Source organism: Athene cunicularia, assembly GCF_003259725.1.
Source record: "Athene cunicularia isolate RWA chromosome 1 unlocalized genomic scaffold, athCun1 chr1_part1, whole genome shotgun sequence".
Taxonomy (NCBI): domain Eukaryota; kingdom Metazoa; phylum Chordata; class Aves; order Strigiformes; family Strigidae; genus Athene; species Athene cunicularia.
The window spans coordinates 18154591-18176743 of record NW_020799091.1 but is presented as its reverse complement, the minus strand read 5'-3'; the positions used below and the strand labels follow the sequence as shown (position 1 = coordinate 18176743).

The window sequence follows — 22153 nt, the reverse complement described above, 5'->3', positions numbered from 1 at the left end:
ATGCTGGGGGTGGGGTGGGGGATGGGGATATGTACTAGATGGTATATTGCAGGTGTTGCTTTTGACTGGCTTTTATCACTTTCAGTGGTATAAAGTTAATCATGATCAAATACTAACACGGTAAGTGTAGTAAATTCATAGAAGGCCAAAAAAAACTTCAGAGTGACCTTATCTATTGGATCAATAGAAATGAGTAGCAACTGGATCTTTCCTGAAACTAATACCTGTAAAGGCCTGTACACAGGGAGAGAAAGTAAACAGCAAGACTGGGAAATGGATTGCAGAAAGTTCGTTTCCATTTTGTAGTGATGATAGCACAGGTGATAGCTTTTACATTGTTCAGATACTTCAATTTCGCTTGTAAGGATGGAGCCTTGATGATTCTAGAGATGGTTCACCCAAGGATCTATCCACATGAAAGTTTGACTTGTTCGAGTTTGTGTTAGAAGAAACTGAAGTAATAGTCATAGAAAAATTCTAATAAAAAAATCTAAGGACAATGTAGGTGGTATTACATTACTGAACATCTTTTAGTTATATTATTCCCCCTTATTTTTTTTATAGCAAACTTTGGCCTGTTCCATTTTAACGGCGTTGCTGAGCGAGTTCTCAAGTTCAAGTAAAACCAGCAACATTGGACTAAGCATGGAGTTCCATGGTAACTGTAAACGTATATTTCAGGTAAACTAGTTCTGTATCAATATGTGCTATCTGTCTTTCTAAAATTTAAACATTGAGAAGCAGAAGTACTTTCTTGTGCCAGGTGCATTCAGGTACAGTGTGTGCCTAACATCATTTAACAGGACAAATACTGTATTGTTAATGCAGATTCTGGCTACTTCAGGAAAGTTGATAATGTATTTTTTAAAAACTTGTCTCAAAAAGGTGCAATCCCTTTTTGCCCATTTTACAAATGTAGTGCTACAGATCTTAATGTGGTTGGACTCCTTAATTCCTTGGCTACCAATTGCAAACAAAACGAATACTCTGTGGAACAATGATAGTCTTAAATATAGCTTTGGTTTAAAGCCAAGGAGAGCTATGTATTTAAAAATATTATTGCAGATGGTGTAGTCTGGTTGTCTCAGATGTATTGTTTGGCCAGGCAGAAATGTTTTTGTGAAGGCATTGCTTTAAACTGACTGTTGTGGAACAACTTATCAACTTTTTTTCATGCCAAAGACCAACCCTCTCCTCCACCAGTTGTTAAAAACATGTTAAGTTTTTCTTTAATGAGTAGCATTTATGAGAAGATTTTTTTTCTTATTCTTTACAATCATAACCTGTTAACTTTGGCAGAAGAATGGGGGGTGTCTGACAGACATTTTAATGAAAAATAAGGTGAAAACAGTAAATTATTTTCTTTTTAGAAAAGTGTTTCTTTTTAATCAACATTTTAATGACTGACAGATTCTATTAATAATATTGTGTTCGTCCTGACTATAGGAGGACGATCTGCGGCAGATCTTCATGCTCACAGTAGAGGTACTTCAGGAATTCAGCAGACGTGAAAACCTCAATGCTCAGATGTCTTCAGTGTTTCAGCGTTATCTTGCACTAGCCAATCAGGTCTTAAGCTGGAACTTCCTTCCTCCAAATTATATCCTTTTAATGTCAGGCCCTTGATTTCAACTGACTTTGGTCACCTTTCTACTGGGTGATGTGTGAGGAGAGAAAAATGTGAAACTTATAAGCCTTATATTTAGTCAATTTGTTTTCTTCTGTTAGTGTTCTTGACCACCCCTGTGCTTGCTAACAGATACTTCCATACAGAAGCTGTTGTTGCTCTTCATTAAACTTCTAAAGTATGTTATATAAAAGGCAAAACTAGTTCAGCAGAGCAGCTCCTAGTTATGAGTGGTTGTCTATCTGGTTGGTGCAGGGGACAAGGAAAGTGTAATATGTTGCTTAATGCAGAACCAAATAGCAAAGAGAGGTCTAAACTGTTTAATTTTTATGTGGAGATCTGATCTCTCCTACTTTTCTCCTCAGAGAAGAGGATGTGGCAGGTGAATGATGTTTGTTATGTGTGCTGATTATGAAAGTCCAGAGAAAGAAATGGAATGTAGAGGAGAAAATGGGAATCTTTAGAAAGAGTCTTAGTGAGGGAGGGAAGAAAGATACAGAAACTCTTAGTCCCAAAATGGACTAGAAGAATATTGTAGAAATAATCACATTCTCTATTTAACAGATAGTTAAGAAGCACTTGCACTAAAACATTACAATGCCTCCTTTAATTGCTCAGCTTTTGAAATTGCAACTAAATTACACATACTGTAGGAATCTTGACATTGCCTTCAAATCTGCTGTAAAGGATTTTAGTTGCTTTCCTGGTTTGATGGCAGATACTTGCCTGGTCAGAAGGCAGTATCTGTGTGTTTCTGTTGTCTTTGATTCTGTTCATTATGCAGCGGGCAGCAAAAGTGAAATTTATTTGAAACTGGATATTCCTTGGTTCGCATCTCTAAAGCAGAATACCAATTAAATTGTCTTTATGGAAGGTGCCATGGATTAAAAGTAAATATTCCACTCCTATTAATCACTGAAGTGATTTGACAGGGTTCCAGAGAGGAATTTAGTGCACATGTCTGAGATGAGAATCAAATTATTGCATCTTACAAAAGTTTTTGGAAGAGGATTTGGGATTTGTAAGAATTCAGATATGTGAACACTTTTTTCCTATAAACTGTAATCTTAAATGGAAAAGAAAAATGCTCTTGTGTTGTTCAGTGGTGCTTCCCTCTGAATTTTAGTCTTGCTTTGTGCAAACCTCTGATGTAGTCCTAAATACTGATCTTGTTACAGTTTGAAAGTGAAGGCTATTTTTTAAAGAGCACTTTGTCCTAGGCTAAGGTTTGCACTGGTGGAACTAGATAGATGCAAGCAAGACATGAAGCCTTGGAAGTTTCAGCTTTCATTTATACCATGATATAATATGAAGTGATTTAGTCTATAGGTGCTAGTAAATAAATGTTAATTGAAATAGCTAAGCAAGCCATACTGCTGATTAAGGTTAACAGTGTTTTCTGCTACTCGGCCTACTTTAGATCCTACAGCTGTTAAACAAATTCTGGCCACTTCTGGAGATTGGATGGACCTTTAGTCTGAAACACCACAAATGCTCTTTACATGGCTCTACTTCAAATCTTTTCATAACTTCTGCTCCAGTTGATAACCATCTTTTTATTTTCTGCTGTTGGACATCTCATTTTGCTGTAAGAATTAGAGTACCAGCTTGGGTCTCCCTCTTGTGTAGCAACCTGTTTTCACAGAAGTTGAAAGGCTTTAGTCATCCTTGAGAAAAGTGGGTCTTAGCTGATGAAGATTCAATAACTGTTGGGGTTTACAGCACCAGGTTGATTGCATTGTGGCATAAATATCTCTTCCTTAAGAAGACTGGTTTAAAAGTAACTGTTGATTCTTAGCTCATGGGCAGTGAAACTTTAACTTGGCTGCAGTTTCTAAATAGATAGCACATTATGTAAGAATGTAAGAATTGCTGTGTTGATTGATCAGTTGGTATCTTTTTGGTTTCCTCTTTCCAAATCTTGATGGTACATATGCCGAAGCATTGGGCATAAATTTAATACTCAAAGCATGAAGTAAAATGATCCATTGTATCCACAGGTATGTATTTTTTCCTTTAGCTGGTATTTCCCCTGGCAAGATAGTATTGATTCTCAGTATTCCCTGCAGCATAACAGTAATCTGCAGCATTTGTATATAATCTTTTAGCAAGAATCTTGTATCTCCAAAAAAAGTAGCATAAATATGCATTAACTCTACAGTGATCGTCACCAAGGGGAATGTCACTTAAATCACCAAAGTGTGAGAGTTGCATCAAAAATATCACTTCTCAAAAGTTCTTGTGCTGTGTTACAAGATAACTTAGTGTGTTGCATTAAATGTAGTCTTGGGCAGTGCTGCCAGTCATAACAGAAGAGATGTAGTAAGTCTGCATTGTCTGTTGCTAGCATGAAAGATTCATTCTGGAATAGCCATCTCGTTGGAGCAACAAAAGAAAAGAGGCTGGGACCTACTTACTTGCAGGTTGGAACTCTGTTTTTCAAGTGTCTTGGGATGTAGTGCCTGAAGTAGGAAGGGCAGGGCATGATGACCTTGGAGACCATCTTCCAGTCATGTGCAGTTTCTTCCATTTCATTTTCTAACACACAGGCAGTCTATTGTTATTTTTATCTCCTACCTCAAGGTATTAGTTCACCTGGTGTTTGCAGATGCTTCAGAGGTTTTTGGCAGTACTGTTGGAAAAGGCAATAACATAGGATTCCTATTTTGCACTAAGAACGTATGGTAGCCTGTTGTGGCCTGTTGGCTTCTGTAGAGCTTCTTTTTTCAGTGCTGTTACAGCACTGTTAAATATTGTTTACTCAGATAAAACTAGTTTTAACTGCATCTTTTCTTAAATGAATGCTTTGACTCATCAAGGAAGTGCACATGATCAGTACTAAGGTGCAACCCTCTCCTTTACAATAGTGTCTTCAAGGTTCTCGCTCCTAGTATGTTGTCAGTGTCAAAAGTCTCCAGTTCAGGAGCTGAGTGTTGCTGGGCTTCGATGCACCTTGCCACAGTCGTATGTCCTGTGGAGTCAGGATGTAATTGTTATTTTTATTGTTTTATTTCCTGAGATGTTTCTGTTTCTGATTTTTTCTTGACTTTGGGATTTATCTGTTCTTAGCAGCCACATTCTAATGGACTTCAGATGAATATCCTCAAATGTAAAAGTTCTTAAACAGGTTTTTGTCCAGCTGTCTCCCATCTACAAAAAGGTGTCTAGTATCTGTCATTAGGAGCTGTCATAGAAGTATTTACCTCTTATTCATTAAGATATAGATTATAGTACACGAATAAAGAGGAACTTGAGCTTTAGTTCTTACTTTGGATTTAGTGCCTGTACTTGCTTGGAGGCAAGCTGGCAAATTTTCAAGTTAATGTAGAATAGAGGATTGAATTTAAAATAGAGGTTACGTAAACTGAATGGGATGTGCTCCACTAATGTGCATCATTGCTGTTCCATTGAAAATGGTGTGATGGCAGTTGTATGAACTGACTGAAGCTTTTGTCTGATCTGTACACTGCTTTTTTTTAACTGTGTATGTTCCTCAGCCACAAAGTTAAAGGAACTAAGCTCTTAATTTCTGTTTTGAAAATGTCTCTTAAACCTCAAGCCAGAATGAGACACCTTTCTGGGAGATCCTGTGAACCATATAGTTCTGCAGGCTTTTAAGATTTGAACTCTCTCCAACCCAGATTTGTAGCATGTGTATGAATAACGGAAGTGCATGAAAAACATAGGGAATGTTCCAGAAAACTTGAAGTTTGCTTTGGGGAATGATTCAGGTTGACATTGCTGCTGAAAAAAACATCCTGCCCTGGTACTTCTGATGAGCATGATACTGAGCAGGAAACCACCTGGCTGAAAAATTTTCTTAACAGGTTGAGGTCCCTGGTTTGATTTGTTGCACAGCTACAGAAACAATTTAACCTGTACTGAGGAGTGACAACACAGATTTCCTTCAGCAGCAACGCTGCTTTCCTTAAGCCTTTTAAGTGTTTGTTAGCAGCCTGGGATTATCCTGAATTTACTACAGCAGTCTGTCCTTATCTGAAAAATGAAGAGATGGTGTACTACCCTGGCTATTGTTTGGAATATAAAGAAAAATTCATTGTAACTAAAACTAAGAGATTTAAGAAAGTGCAAAAGAGAGCTGCGTTTTACTTTTGTCAGACTTATCACTCTTACGTGAAAACTGACCTGACTTTGATATCCCTGATGATCGGAAATTATTTCTAGGGTACTTGGGTATTTTCTTGACAATCCTTTCTAGCAACTTTTAAGACAAACTTGAGCAAAACCAAGAAGATTGGCAGATCCCCAGAATTTGGTCATGATTGCACTAAGCATGTTTGTATTTATGTTGAACTTTTCAACAATTAGTGTTTCATCATTTGGATTTTCCTGAATTAATTCTGAAATCAGTTTGCAATGTAAGAACATCTTAAAAGCATTAATATCAGAAGAGGAAAAGAGACCAGTAATGACTCTTTTTATGAAGCAGTACTGATAAAATGTATAGGTTTTTCCTCTTCTAGTCTCTTGCCCCAGTGATTTTAATTTTCCAGTTTTGCAGTGATTTGTCATCAGCTTCCTAGATGGCAGCCAGTATATAGCGGAAAGTGATTCTTGAGCTGTATCTGCATAGGTGCTTTAAGTGTAAGTTAGGCTTGAAGTGATTAGCTTGAATATTATTACCTGTATAACCATAGCAGCAAAACCTAGCAGGAGCTGCAGAATTCACTTGAGTGGTCAGCATGAGACTTGGTACTGGCATGGCTACTCTGCTAGTGGCTCTGGAATTGGCCAGTTTTAAAATCAGCTTGGGTCTTCCTACACTTTCTATGCCTGTCAATGCAATCAGAGTCCAGTGTCTTCAACACAAAGTAGTTGTTCCATTCTCATGACAGTTAAGAATACTTGTGTTTAATGATTAAATATTTAAGCATACGTTCCTTCTCCTGAATGCTTAGGTATGTTTGCTGAGAGTGTAAGTTACAGAAAGATCTGTGAAACATTTCTCCATAGGGGGCAGCAAGCCTCTGCATCAGTTTTAGACAGTTGCTCATAGACTCATCCCATGTGCTTGGCTGAGTAGCTAGCAAGCCAGAGGAGATCTTAAAAATCCAAATAAAATCAGTATGTAAGCATTATAACACTGGATGGCAGATTTCAAGCAGTTACCTTGATAATGCAGTTTTTTATTTGTAAAATACAAGTCTAAGACTGACAGAAAGCTCTCCAGAAATGTTCCAACAACAACAGTAAAGTGATTAAAATAATTTCTAAAGAAAGATACTCAGGGCTTAGCCCTCCAGGAGTTTTCCCTCTATTTCTGAGTTGTTCTTCACTCCTGTGGACAAATTTGCAAATGGAGTTCTGGCAGAAGAAATCTCAGCTTTGATTTTTTTTTATTTTTTTTTTAGCTCCTAATTTACTGCTTTGTGGGAGGGCAAGCCTTCCGTCTCTTAGGAGAAAGACCATGGGATTCATTCTCAGACACTAGAACTTGAGGAAGTCCTGAAGTGAAACATTACAATCCCTCCTGGCTGCCTTAGAGTATGAAACACTTTGGTACTCGTCTTCACCCATCAGTCCCTTCCTGGGATAAAGGCAAAGGGTAGGAGGAAAACTGCACATTTGTTTCTTTTACTTTCTAATTTAATATGTTCCTCCAAGAAGCATATAAAACGTTTTTTTCCAAGTTACAATTTTAAAATTACAAATTTATAACTTTAAAAAAATTACTCTTATTTTTCCAGCTCATGTAACAAAACCAAGCATAGAACTAATGTCTACATACATCAATTTAAGCAAAGATAAAATCTGCCTCACACAATACAGTCTCCTCCTCTTCCTCTCTAGGCACTAATTGGTGAGCATATGAGCCTTAATATACACAAAGGCATCTAGTTATAGTCTTACGCTGTTTAGTAGAGCTTGGTACGTGTTATTGAATAATCTGTTTTGATTCAAGCAGAAGTTTCTAGTCAATTAGTGTCCTAAGTCTTGTGAACTTGCTGAAATACTGCCATGCTTCTGTTTCCTAGCTTGGATTTCCATGTCTGTTTTATAGTTGAGTGCTTACAAAACAATATTGTGCTAGTTCTGTACTTGTTTCCTCGCAACTATTGAAAAATAAATTAATTTTGATAAAGACTGCATTTATCCTGTGTACATCCATGTGCTAGGTAATTTACTGCCCTCTTTTTTTCATGTTTGGCAGAAATGGACTGCTGCTAATAAGGCTGAACTATAGCACGGAATAAGTTGAGGTATTTCAGCAGGCACTTCCACAGCCAGCTTACGCTAATGTTTGCATCCATATAGTGTGTGATGGAAAATGGGTGTAAGATCTTCATAATAGGTGCAGGCATAATTTTTATTGTTCAGTGAATAGATATTTTACCCACAAATCTGCTATTGTCAGATGTGTCATCAGTCCGTTAGCGTGAGAAACAGTACTAAAAATAACAGGATAGGGCTGCTAAATACTGATGCTTGTTAAAATAGTGACAGCAAACTAGCCCTTCTTTCATTCCACATGAAAAGTGTTATGTAGCTGGTCCCCTCTGTAGACTCAACTTAGTGAAGAGCAAATTGGGTTTCAGAGATTGATAATATATCTATGATCATCTCATGATATTGATGTATTTCCGAGCCAATCATTTATTGGAGAGTTACAGCAAAGGACAGTTGTCAATAAACAATTTTAAAATAGTGGTTTTTTCTAAAGCATTCTAAATGAAAAAAAAAAAAAAAAAGCATGGCTTAATTTGCCAGATAAAATTAGTTTTAATATTACTTCTGATAAAGGATGATTGCATATGGTACTTTCATGACTTTTTTTTCATCTGGGAGAACTGAAGCATTTTTGATTACTTGAATTACATCTGTATTTCAGATGGAAATAAAATAGACAATTCTGTGATTTTTAGTTTTTCCGTATCTGAAATAATGCAGATTTGGTACGGTTCAACACCCACTGATAACTTTGAAAATGGTGAAATTGGTTTTGTTTTGCACTAATGTAAAAATCCCTGATTGTTCTTATGCGTTATAATGTGCTGACAACAGTTCTGGACACATACCACCAGTGAAGGTCTGTGCCGTGGAAAAAGTCGCCTTTTTTGAATGTGTTTCTGTACACTGTTGTTGGGAAATTCTGGATTTGGCATAACTCAGAAGACAAGCATAAATAAACTAAAATTGTGGATCCTGTTTTGTGCCACAATTCATCATATTAAGCTAGCTGTTTGCTTTATATGTTGTTCTCTTAAACAAAATCCATCAAAAGTTAAAGGGTCTGCTTTCTTGAATGATACCATTGTGAAATTTATTTTCTTCTAGACCTACGAATACTTTGATACATGTTTTTTATAATACCTGATACATGTTTTTTATAATACCTGATACATGTTTTTTATAATACCTGATACATGTTTTTTATAATACCTGATGACTTTACAGTACAAAAGTTAATGCAGTTCACTACCAGTAAGTAAATTACATGCAGCTGAGCATGCTGTTACTTATTCTGATGGTTGGGTTTGAAGGGGATCGGAGAGGATAATGAAGGGTTTAAAAAAGACAGATGAAAATATAAGTTGTAAGCAGTTTTACCACTACTTGGATTGGGGGGTGTCACAGAAGGAAGAACTTTCAAAAATCTTTGATAAACACTCTTCTGTGGGAGCAGACTGACAAAGAATGTAACCTTGTTTAAATGATTTTTTGCTCATGCCTCTGCTTTTTCTGTACCTTTCTGTAGTATTTGCAGAATTTTGTAAATTAAGTTATGCCAAAACACATGGTGGGAACTGAAACGAATGCAAAATTATGGGTTCATGGTGTGAGCATTTTTCACGCGCGTCTCATGTCTCTTGCAAACATGTGTTTAATATGACGATGCCTTGTGGCTCCTTACGCTTTTGTTCTTCACAGCGGGATTAAAAAATGTAGATTAATGCAGGGCTAACATATCTGCATTCTGTGACGCATATTTGGCTATTTAGAAAAATAGGATATAGATTTCAGTGAGCTATCTTTAGCTATCGTAAGGACTTTTAAAAAGCTGCCAGGAAAATTTTTTAGAAAATGATTTCCTATTTTGCATAAATTTTAACACCTGTTAATTGCGGTTGCTTTTTTCCCTTCTCGCTGTGTCACATTAGACACCCTGGTTATCAAAGTGATCGTATCACTATGGTATGTCTCATAATTATGATCAAACTGTTATCTAACATTCCTGGAGCATTCTTTTTTTCAATACTTAATACCTTTTATTCCTTGGCCTCATGCATGAATTATGCTGTGTATGTGAAGAGGCTTAAAGTTTGTTTCCATTACATTCTTTCTGAATGGATCCTGTTGTATCTAGGATTTTTTTAAAGCCAAGTAGGAATGTTATTGTTGACCTTGACACCAGATAACTGGGCAGACATTATATAGCTATGTTTGAATCCTCACAAAATGTGATGCTAAAGCCAACAGAATCCTGGCGTGAGACCCTCCTGGACAGCAGAGTTATGGAGCTTTTCTTTACAGTAAGTTTCTTTCTTCAACTTTCATAGTCCAGACCACAGGGAAAGCAGCTCCTTCCTGTTCTAAAACTGTATTGTTGGACTCCTCTTTTGCATCAGGTAGGACTGATTCTCTTAACTTCAGCTTGCTTATCAAAGCAAACAGAGGAATTGTATTTTTCCTAGGTTACCAAATATGTATTTTGCCTATAAATTGCTTTAAATTAATGATCATTCACAAAACAAAAAGTTGTATGTGGTATAGTTATCTAAACTTTTATACATTTCATATTTCTGGGCATGTACTTGTCAAACAAAACCAAGCATGATGAGCAGTAGTAGAGTGTATCTTTCAGATAAGGTGTAATGTCTTTCTAAAAAGATGAAATGAACAGTATGTGTTTCCTGATCATAAAGCACTTGCTGAATGGAACAGCTGAAAATAAGTAATGTAGTTGCAGTTTTCTAGCCGGTTTCAGCATACAGAATTATGTATCTTTTTTCCTCAGCACAAAGAAAATCCAAACAAATTAAAACAGATTAAGCTAGGAGGGGTGGGGAAGAAGTGGAGTTGGGAGAGGAGAATGTAATACTTAATTTCTACTATTTTAAAAACCCGTTATATCAAAACTGGATAAAAACAGTACTGTTTTCTCTCAACAGTTGTAGAAAGAAGTTTGTAGTTGCTCAGCTAGGAGTTACTGCAGCAGCAACATAACATTGGCTTATAAATTTGTTTATTGTGTTATTTTATCTTAAGATACATCCCTTGGGACCTGAGAATTCAGCATTCTCAGGCTATTTTAATTTTTGCAAAGGAGAGAAATATTGTGCTCAAAACTTAGGCAAAGTTATTATTAGACAAAGTAAATGTAACTCTTCAGTGTTGTTTGAGAGTTGTCTGATGTTTGGATATGTGACCTTAACTTTATAGGGTTTTTTGATAAATTAGATTTAAAAAAAAAAAAAAAAATTTTTTTTACAAGTTTATCTGTTCCGGTAGTTTTGAAAAGGTGAAAAAAATCACTGGCAGAACTCTTAGCAGCTATACACAATCTGAACAGCTGTCTAGACTATCCAGACAGTTGCTACTGTCAGCTGTGAACCTCCACATGCAAATAACTTTTTGGCTTACATGTTAACCCTTTCTTGTTTAATAGTATGAAGTTGTCAGAGCTAGATATCTGTTTCTTTGGTTGGTTTACAACTACTTATTCATTATAAGAATAATATTTTTAATAACATGCAGAGTTGTTTTAATACATTTGCATTTTGCTTAATAGTAACCAAAACTTGCCTGTATTTGATTATTTTTGAATGAATGCTAGCCAGGGCAGTATGCTGTCAGTTTTGGTTTTAGATTCCTGATTTGCAATGGTCGAGGCTTGTAGTATTAGTTTACTATTTGAAGTAATGTAAGTGAATGGTAGTAATTTATATTCATTTATCTGATCTGAGAAATTTTAATAACCTTGTAAAAATTGGCAGGACTGCCACATTAAAGAGAGAACCTTCAGTTCTAATCTCAGCCTAGTGTGGGACGTATATTAGGAGGGGTATTTCTGTTGCAGGGTTCATTTCTCCTGCCAGTTTGATCTTTCAGAGTTTAACTGTGCAGCTAATCCAACCAGTTATGAGTTGGGTGAAGTTGCAGCTATAATGCCACAGAGAAATGGTTAGTGTTTTAATTGTTCTTCTATGTATAATATTGCTGAAATTATTTAAATTTGCTTCTGGGTGAAAAAGCTACCCTGTGTTTATTAATAGAGTAAATCTTACGTGAAAAAACAGGAGGCATGAGCCTAAGAAAATTCTTTAAATCCATACTTGACAATTAAAATAAGTGTGTGAGAATATGATAACTGAAATATTAAGATTTGAATCTAGAAGGTCTCACAGGCAGAAGTAATGACATAACAGTTCACAGAAATCCAGGAAGATTACTGTTGGCCTTGTAATAATGTAAGGGTGTGCCGAGGAAGTGATGCATTCATTTTAGTATATGTCTTCAGTGTTTACCTCTGCTAAAGAAGCATCTATATAATCTTGATTGAACTTGTTGACTAACTTTAGCAAGACTCTGTAGCCTAGGCATAGTTAGCATAATAGAGATGACTGTCATTATTGCTGTTTTTAGAAGGAGCAGTATGTCTGACTGGCTGGCATCTGTTTCTCTCTTTAAGACATAACATTCAGTAGACAGTTCAATTTTCAACATGTAGGTGAGACTTAACTAAATATTAGTTTCAGTGAGTTAATTCAAGGCTTGCGATTTTGTGAGCTGAGTCACAATCTTGACATTTACTGTGGTTTCGAGAGTTGTAGAAACCCTTGAGTTTCAGACTGAATGGAAGTTATAGTAAGCTTTTTTTGGTGTGTGCTCTTTTGGATTGAGAGCCATGTGACTGTTGAAAGAACACCCTATTTTCTGCTTATTATTAACTATCTCACTTCCTGAAAGGTACATCGAAAAATCAGAGAAGATACAGATATGGCCCAAGATTCATTACAGTGTCTGGCACAGCTGGCGTCTTTGCACGGGCCAGTCTTTCCCGATGAAGGTTCACAAGTTGATTACCTGGCACACTTCATTGAGGGATTACTGAATACTATCAATGGGTATGTATGCCTGCTCTCTAAATTTAGATGGCATCTTTTAATCTTTAGTTCGGAGTGTAGCGTATCTGTGTGGAGAACTGGTATGGCTTGCTTATTTCTGGATATAATTTGTGTTTAGTGTTGGTTTACTGAAATTAAGAAAAGGCAGTTGAAAGTAGATTGTGCTTAAGTAATATGAAATAGGTTTATTGATTGAAAATGTATCAACAAAATCAATTCTCTTCTGGCATTTTTGTTAAAGGCAAAAAACTAACTGCTATTTCTATCTATAGAATTGAAATAGAAGACTCTGAAGCAGTGGGAATTTCCAGTATTATCAGCAACCTGATAACTGTATTTCCTCGCAATATTTTAACGGCCATTCCAAATGAACTTTTCTCTTCATTTGTTAACTGCCTTGCACACCTCACTTGTTCTTTTGGAAGAAGTGCTGCCTTGGAAGAAGTGGTAAGTATCAGCTCTCAAATAGTTGTGTTTTGTTTCTCTATTTGTGATAAGCATAGGTGACATGAGAATTTGGCTGTTTTATTAATAACTGTTGTGAGTTTTTGTTCTAGATATTTCTGAAGTCACATCTGAGAAGATTTTTGTTTCAAACAGCGAACGTAATTGCACACTGTGTGCATCTTTCAGATTTTGTTTGGATTTAAATCACTTGTCTCATATTTTCATTTTAAAAATAATTTATTCATTTGAACATATTAAAGTCTTTAAATGTGGCTGGCTTGCTCTTGTAGAACTTCTTTGAAAACTGTTGTAGATAATGAATGAGCTACAGTCCTGAAAGCTTAAAATGACTACATGAGCATATGGACAGACTGAAACTTAACTGCTGTCAAGAGTTCTGTTTTAAGTGAATGTAGCTGTTAAGATCTGTTGTTAACCCCATATTTCTAAGCTGTTCAAATCATCCCTTCACTGCTGACACAGTTCAAATGGTAATTCTGTGTACAAATCTAGCACAGGAATTCAGAGGGTTTTTTCTGTTTCCTTCTTTCGAACTTTGGTTGTAACATTAAAGAGCAGTTTGGATAGTCTAAGTCATCTGCTCCTAAAAATTGCATTAAAAAAAAACTTCTAAGGTGACCTAGTTTAAGGAAGAAAGCCCACAAGGAATAAGGTGAATAATCTTGCATTTAATCTGTTTATGTGCAGTAACTATTTATTTAAAATGAGGCTATCAAGATATTAGCCAATATTTCCCCATTATCATTAAAAAGTATGAATTTTTACAGTTTTGCTGTATTGACTGTGTTTAATTACCTGCCTTTGAAAATAATTACACAATTATTATCTATAATTATACAGTTGATGGACATGTTTCTTTACTACAGATCACAGGTGTGTTAATTAGCATTCATTGCAGATTATGTCTATGCTTTAAGGTTAAAATGCGTTACATTTGGCCCAGTGCTCACTTAAACTTCAAGTGTGTTCATGTCTTAATCAAAATACTGGTGATTAAATTTAGAATCTAAAATACAGCTACTTTCTAAACTTGACTGATCAAAACTTGCCCTGCTTTTGAGATTTTCTAGTAGAAGATTGAACATAAGTTCTGGTGCTCACCAACACATTTAGACATGCATCTGAAGCCTTTACAGAAAAGCAAAACCACAGGCACCTATAATTTAAATTAAAGAGGCTAAAGGAATATTGTTTCTTCAATTAGCCTCTTGTTACTTGAGAGTTAGAATATGCAACCATGTTTAATGAAAACAGTGCTCAACATAATGTCATTCAGAACACTTCATCTCTTGACAAAAGCTTATGGTAGCTTGTACCACTGTGTGGTACAAAGTTTGTTTTGGAAATCACTGGTCAGTTATGCCTGGTAAACTGTGCTGCCTACACTTATATAATCCCATAGTTTTTGCTGAAGAAAGTATTTTCAGTATTAAACATAAATGTTCTGAGATTCAGCAACATCAGAGACAATGCAAGATTTGTTTGTTTTCACAAAGAATTTTCTCACTGTCCTTGAATCTTTATATCATTCTGTGGAAAGTGAAACATTACACTTTCACCCCTTCCATTCTGTCATAGCTCTTACAGATATCTCAACTTCATGCTGTTTCTCTGCTTTCCAGGATGACTTGGAAGTCTGTGCTGATGGGCCTTCAAAAAAATAATTCTTATACCTTAACAGTGTGTCAGCAGCAAGACATGCTACTGAAACTTTTAAGTTATTGCTGACTTAATCCAGATGGTGTGATGATACTGTGTGCTGTGCCTGTTGAAATACTACTTTGCATCCCTGAAAACAATCTTTAACCATGGCTGGGACATTCTTAAGCCAAATGTGTTCCCTGAGATTCTTGCTTAGACTGTTTGTGGTGACACCTTGTGTGAGCTCATGTGCTGTCTGTAATTAAGAGCTGTTGATAGATAAAATCCTGCATGTATTGGGCTCAGAGTCCTCAGACAATATTTCTGGAACTTTTCAGAAATCTGATGTGCAGCAGAATGCAGGCAGGCATACTCCTTAAGCTTTTCTGGTTGGAAAAGCTGTTTTTCCCATATTTCTGCCACTTCATATGCCAGCAGAACGTCTTGTGAATATTGCAGAAACCCTGTCAGGCACACAGAATAAGACCTGCTATGGAAACTGTCAAAACTGGGAGGTCCTGAAACACAGTATGCAAACTACTTCAAAGCAGCCAAATACTGATTTTTCAACCAAGGGGGAAAACACCACAATCTAATCATGTTCAAATGCTGTTTTACATTTCCTGCCTGTTGGGGTTGGGGAGATTGACTGAAGGAAGCTGAAAACATATGCCTGAACAGCTACACTGGTGGAGGGCAATAACTTTCAGCAATGCTAGGCATTACTTTATGGTGCAAGTTGGACCAGTAATCTCTTCCTTTAATAACACTGGGTCTGAGAGAAGGTGCTTTTCCACAGCTGTGCATCACCTTGCTTAATCAACACTTGGTGCTTAGGCAGAAGTAGAAATCAAATAGTCCATCTGAATTAGTAAAGAGTATGAACAGGATGTTAGATGAAAAGTCAAACAGAAATAAAAATTATAGTAAAGGCTTCTTGTCAGAATGAATCTTAATGCACTGTTCCTGTTTCATGATACTTAAAAGTATCATGTGATGGGAGAGATCGTTCTGAATTTGGTCCTTTCTGTTGTGCTTCTGGCTCTTTCCTGCTTGTTGCTACTTGACAAATTTTAGAAGTGTTCTTTCTTCAAAGGGTCAGCAGACTGTGAAGGAAGATGTACCAATTTCCTTTCCATTTCCCATACTAGAGAAATTAAGCATCTTTGCTTTGACTTCACTGGTTGTATCTTGCCTCTCTTGAAGATCTGAGTTCTGAACTGGACTCTGCCATTGCTTCTGTTGCATCCATCAGAATGATTCAGCTCCCTGGTCTACAGCATTTCACTTAATTTACCTGTATGAGTATGACATCTTTGGTAACTAAAGCTGTATACTAGCTGTAGCTAATATAAAATACAGGAATGTTTAATAAGGTTCCTTTGTGACTAAATTTTTTCCAATATGGATAAACTCGTTCTTCTATTTGGGCACGTGCTTTATGGAGGCACTTATTAATCATAGCTTCCTTATGAGGATACCATAAAGTGTTAAAAGTATTTTTTTCATGGCATTAACTTCTGTATTAGCTTCTCAAATAAATGAATTTTGTCTGTTTATTCATTTATGCTCTAGAATTTTATAAATTATGTAAATATATTGCACACATGTCAGAATATTTCAGGATTGTATGTCTATGAATTTGTTTGTTCTTTAGCCTTTTAGTTTTTAAAAGACATGTTGTGGTGTCCATGCTAAATTTGTGGCTTATGCTAGTGTTGAATACAATTTTGCTTCTCTCCTTGTCATCTTCGGTTTTTGTTTTCACACTTGCATCACTGTGTCTTGTATTTTAACGTCTGTAAATATGACCACTTTGCAGTTACAAAATGATGCTGTGAAGCTATCTTGAAATGCTTCCAATGTGGTATCAGTTTTCCCTCTTAATCAGTCACCCAGCCAATGTTTTCTTTTCCTTGCCTGTTCATCCAGCCATGTTTGTAACTTCACTGAAAGTCAGGAATTCTTCTGTCTGGAGCATGATTAAGGCCTTAATATCTCTTTATTTCATCAAGGAATCATTTTACTAAGCTCTACTATCTTAAAATAACTTCTTTGAGCAATCCTGTTGGCTAAAACTTGAGAAGACTTCCTAGAGAAATGTCCTGCTTTAGCAGCATGTTTATCTGTACAGTCACACTTAAGTTAATTGTAGTTGGATTTATTTACTAATGTTGAATTTTTGGCATGAAATAAAAATTTTTAGGTACACTAAAAATACTTTTAAAAAGAAATGGCTTCTTTGCTATTTGGTTCTTTAGTTTGCCTGTAACCCAGGACTTTCTTCTTCAGATAAGTTATTTCCTTTTGCAACTTATGTACTATGTAGAAAAACATATGAATAACTAAAACCATCGAGCATCAGTTAAAACGCACCAAGTAATTGGAGATGCAGGCTTATGTGGAATTCTGCCTTTTTTTTGTTCATAGAATGAGAAATTGCGTATCATCATCAAAACTGGCTACCTGTAGTAATGTCTCTTGAATACATGCAATCTTATAGTTATTTCCTCTGGAGCAGAGAATTGCTATCTTTTCTCTCTCTATTTCAGAAATAGTGGAATACATAGAAATCTATGCATGTGTTCTAGGTTTGTATTTAAAAAGAAATGGCTCATTGTTTTGTTGTTACTAATAAGAGCTGAGATGCTTGGCATCTTTGGGGTAAAATCTCAGTAGCTCTTGTATTTAGGTAATTATTCATTAAAGGCTTAATTTAAAACTGGTTTGGTTTTGAACATCAGATAAAGAGAAATAGCTAAACACTTTAGCAGGTTTTTTAAAGCCTAGCAAGTGTGAAAGCTGCACTGACCTTTTCGATGTATTGCTTCACATTGAATGACTCGAGCGTGTCCAGAGAAGGGCAACGGAGCTGGTACAGGGTCTGGAGCACAGGTCGTACGGGGAGCAGCTGAGGGAACTGGGGGGGGTTTAGTCTGGAGAAGAGGAGGCTGAGGGGAGACCTCATTGCCCTCTACAGCTCCCTGAAAGGAGGGTGCAGAGAGCTGGGGATGAGTTTCTTTAACCAAGTAATGAGTAATAGGACAAGAGGGAATGGCCTCAAGTTGTGCCAGGGAAGGTTTAGACTAGATATTAGGAAGCATTTCTTTCCAGAAGGGGTTGTCAGGCATTGTAATGGGCTGCCCAGGGAGGTGGTGGAGTCCCCATCCCTGGAGGTGTTTAAGAGTCGGGTCGACATAGTGCTGAGGGATCTGGTGTAGTTGGGAAATGTCAGTGTTAGGTTAATGCTTGGATTGGATGATCTTCAAGGTCTTTTCCAACCTAGATGATTCTGTGATTCAGTTCATTCTGATATTTTCTTGACTATCCTTAGATGGGTTTTGTGATTGATTTTTCAACATTAGAAGAACATTTGTTAAATTATAATGAATATAAGGATATTCCTCTGGTTTAGGAATAAGATTTTTGTTTTGTTTCTTTCATCTCTTACAGCTTGACAAAGATGACATGGTATATATGGAAGCATATGATAAGTTGCTGGAATCTTGGCTTACTTTGGTACAAGATGACAAACATTTCCATAAAGGTTTCTTTACCCAGCATGCTGTTCAGGTCTTTAATTCCTACATTCAGTGCCATCTAGCTGCTCCTGATGGTACAAGGAATTTGGTAAGCCCTCATTGGAGTAGTTCTTGATGATGTTGCATAGTAACTAGCCCATGTCTTTGGGTGTGTACTGTTATTATGTAGCTCATACTAGTTATACTACTACAGCTAGAGTTCACTAACTGTATTAATATCGCTAGCATAGAATTAGTATTTGTGACCTCCAAAATAAAAAATTTGCTGCATTTGTTACTCAGTGTCATTTTCTAGTCTCACATTCTGAGGAAGAAATAAAGGAATACAAAGTTGGAAATTGCTTTAAAAAAATAGAAAAAAGTAAACCTGTTACTCAAAACATGCATCTTACTGTTCTTAGCACAGATGCAATGACTAAATTTCTGACCATCCTTCTCTGAATTAGGGTCCTAGTTAAATTCCCCAATGAAATGAGAAGCCTTTTATACAGTTGTTACCTTCCATACGTTATCTTTAAAGTATACTTTTGAAGTATAATTGACATGCATAAATATCTAAAAAAATGTAGAATGACTATGCTCCAACTAGAAGAAACTTGCAGTATTATGGCTCTTTTGGATAAAATGAATTCCAATTGAATTTTTGATGTGATTGTTCTAGAGAAAATCTAGAAGTACCTCAAGTATATCTTGAGCCATTGAGAAAGAAAGCAGATTAATCTTTTTGCCAGGAGTCTGGATCTTAATAAAATAGATTCTCATACAGAAAGTTGGAAGTAGATGTTGAATGACTTAATTATTGCATAGATTCAATTCAATAACTGTATAAAATCTCTCTTTAATTTGATGCCGTGCAACGGTCTCCAAGATACCTAATTCTGAAAAGCACCACATAAAACTTAATTCTGCTATCACAATATGTAACAGATGGTAATAACAATGCCAAAACAGAGAGAAATATTTCAGAAGAGAACTTTGAATTCATATCAGGCAGTCTTGACATAACTTGTATACACAGGTTAATTCATGTCATTCTGTGAGATAAGTCATTTATCCCATGGGTAACCTTTTTAAAAGCCACAGCTGGCATTTTAGAATGCTTCTTGTTCAGTATCAAAGCAGTAACAGGAACTTTCAGTCTCAGAGCAGAGGCTCACCCTTCAGTAAACAGCTGCAACTTTGAAGTTGCTAAAAGAGAGTGATTTGCAGGGTTACATAAAGAAAAGGTGGGTTAAAAGCACTTTGGATAAGAAATTGTGTATGGGTTCAGTTTTCCAGAGCCTTTATAGAAACAAAGCAGACTGATAGCTTTCTCTGTCACTTGTATTTTACTTTGTTAATTGTGTGAATCTAATGATTGTTTAGAGATATTTTTTTTTAAAAAAAGCATCAATACTTAGTTTCTGCATATCATGGTTCATATCTTCAAGAGTAAGGTCTAATTATTATTTAAGATAATGCAGCCAAGATAAACTCTGAGAAATCAAATAGTGTAACTTCTGCATCAGCAACAAATAAAACTGAGATGATGACTAGTAATAAGTCTTCTGTTTCCCTGAGGCTATAACACTTTTTCCCATTGAACAATGGGTTATGGAAAATCTTTAATGAAAGAGATGATTTTCATTTAATCATGAAAAATACTACTTACGTGATTTATGTAAGATCTCAGACAACTGAGAACAATATATTTGACTAATTAATAGGGTAAAGCATGAAGTTCCAGTATTTTAAATGGTTCTTGGTCTGCTGTATATGTGATTTAAAATGTAAATATACTTCAGCAATCTTCTGACCACTGGGTTTGTGGACCATCTCTGTGAGCTGAAGTAATTCAGTACCTTTTGTCATACTTTTAGCAGAGGATGCTTGACAGAGCTGACTTATATACCCTGTGGTGTGAGGAAGCTGTTTTGCTATTGTCCAGCTTAATTTATTAATAACATGTATCAATTTTCATAACTCTTACCCCTGACTCTTTTCACAGTGAATCTTTTGACTTGAGAGCACTAATGAAAATGGTAGCAAATGTATGATTAACTGAATGTGGCATTTTACTAATGAGTTTGTGAAGTGCTAGTTTTAAAACAATGTGCAGCCATGTTTACTCCTTGTTTAACTCTTCTGTGTCTAATTTAGTACAAGTCTGTTGTTTGTCTATGCAAAATACCTTGAAAGAAAAAGCTAAAATAATGTAGAAAATTGTGTCGATGATAAAATTTAACAAATATAATGCTAACTAGTTACTTCTAATTTTGTTGAAATAACCAAAGACTGCCAATGGCGTGGCCTCTCGGGAAGAAGAAGAAATAAGTGAACTGCAGGAAGATGACAGAGACCAGTTCTGTGACCAGTTGGCCAGTGTCGGCATGCTGGGGAGAATTGCTGCAGAACACTGTATACCTCTTCTTACAAGGTACAAAAAACGCAGTCATGAATCAATAAAGTCATCACATATGAAAATCCTGACTTTGCCAAAATAAATTTTAAAACAGTGAAGTTATGTTAATGTTATTTGTCCACAGTTTATTAGAAGACCGAGTTACAAGGCTCCATGGTCAGTTGCAGAGACATCAGCAGCAGTTACTTGCCTCACCAGCATCAGGCTCAATTGACAATAAAGTGCTTGATGACCTGTATGAGGATATTCATTGGCTTATTTTAGTCACAGGTTAGTGAACAGCTTTAAATGACACCTATTCTGGTATTCTTGTTGCATCTGAATCACCTTACAAAAAAGAAATTCCTATATATCAACTACTCTTAATTGACTATAAATTTTATCCCTTGCGATGCTTTCATCTTACATACACTACTCGCAAAGTCTGTTTTACTTTCATCTGCCTCGAGTAACATGAATGTTATCTTTAAAAGGCTGATGAAATTTTTGCACAAGGTAATGTCACTTGAAAATTCACACAACTATTTCTGTTATAGATTTTTTTTCGGAGATGTGTTATCAGTCAGCCTATTCAAGAAATTAGTCTGTTCATGATATCAGTTGTGTTGTCTTGGGACACACAACTTTATAAGGAAATCCACATGAGCTCAGGATAATGGTATTACTCAGTGTGGCAAAATAATCAAGTAAGTTCCAGAATCTCTCGATGTCAGTGATCCACATCCTGGCATTTTGTTGTGTTTCAGGGAACTTGAATTAAGAACCTTTTTTTGTTTTGATTTTTAGATGGAACTATCTTATATCTGTTTGCAAAACATAATAACTAAGACAGTGTCTGTATTTTATTAGGAGAAATGTATACTTCATGAAGTATTTTGTGGGATCTTTTTGAACATCCAATGTTTTAGTCAGATGCTGACATGAATGTGTTTATAATATTTTTATATCACTGTGGGATGGAGTGTGTAGCTCACATATGGTTATGAGATCAGACATGGAAAACTATGACTAGAGCTGAAATTAATATTAATTATCTGGACATATTGTATAAAAATCCATGTTTCCCCTGTTCTGCAGCTGCTATGCAAGGAAAACTTTATTGTAGCACATTTACTTGGTGTCTGAAAGCCTCTGGCAGACTTGAAATGTTAGCAGAACAGAAGTCTCAAATGGAATTGGTGGGGAAGCTGTAAAATAAGGACTTCTTAAATCACAGAAGAAAGTGACAACAAAATGTTGATTTGGGTTTTTTCTTTTTCCCCACTCAGTAGTTGAATTGACTGTAGTACTTTTACATGAAGCAAAGCTTATCTCTTTTTAATTTGTTTTTTAATTTGGTGGTTTCTTTTCCAGTCTTGGTTTCTTGTTACTTTAGGTTCTTCTCTAC

General features: G+C 36.0%; 1 protein-coding gene across 1 annotated transcript in view; it reads left to right on the top strand.

The window, feature by feature from the left end:
* Positions 1-22153, top strand: part of XPO4 (exportin 4) — a 53503-nt gene that overhangs the window by 15432 nt on the left and 15918 nt on the right. Inside the window, exons 4-11 of the mRNA XM_026851146.1 lie at positions 565-681; positions 1447-1600; positions 10007-10119; positions 12557-12714; positions 12987-13161; positions 18277-18453; positions 20639-20781; positions 20891-21036. Coding sequence (XP_026706947.1) covers positions 565-681; positions 1447-1600; positions 10007-10119; positions 12557-12714; positions 12987-13161; positions 18277-18453; positions 20639-20781; positions 20891-21036 — 1183 coding nt within the window. The remainder of the gene's footprint in view (positions 1-564; positions 682-1446; positions 1601-10006; positions 10120-12556; positions 12715-12986; positions 13162-18276; positions 18454-20638; positions 20782-20890; positions 21037-22153) is intronic.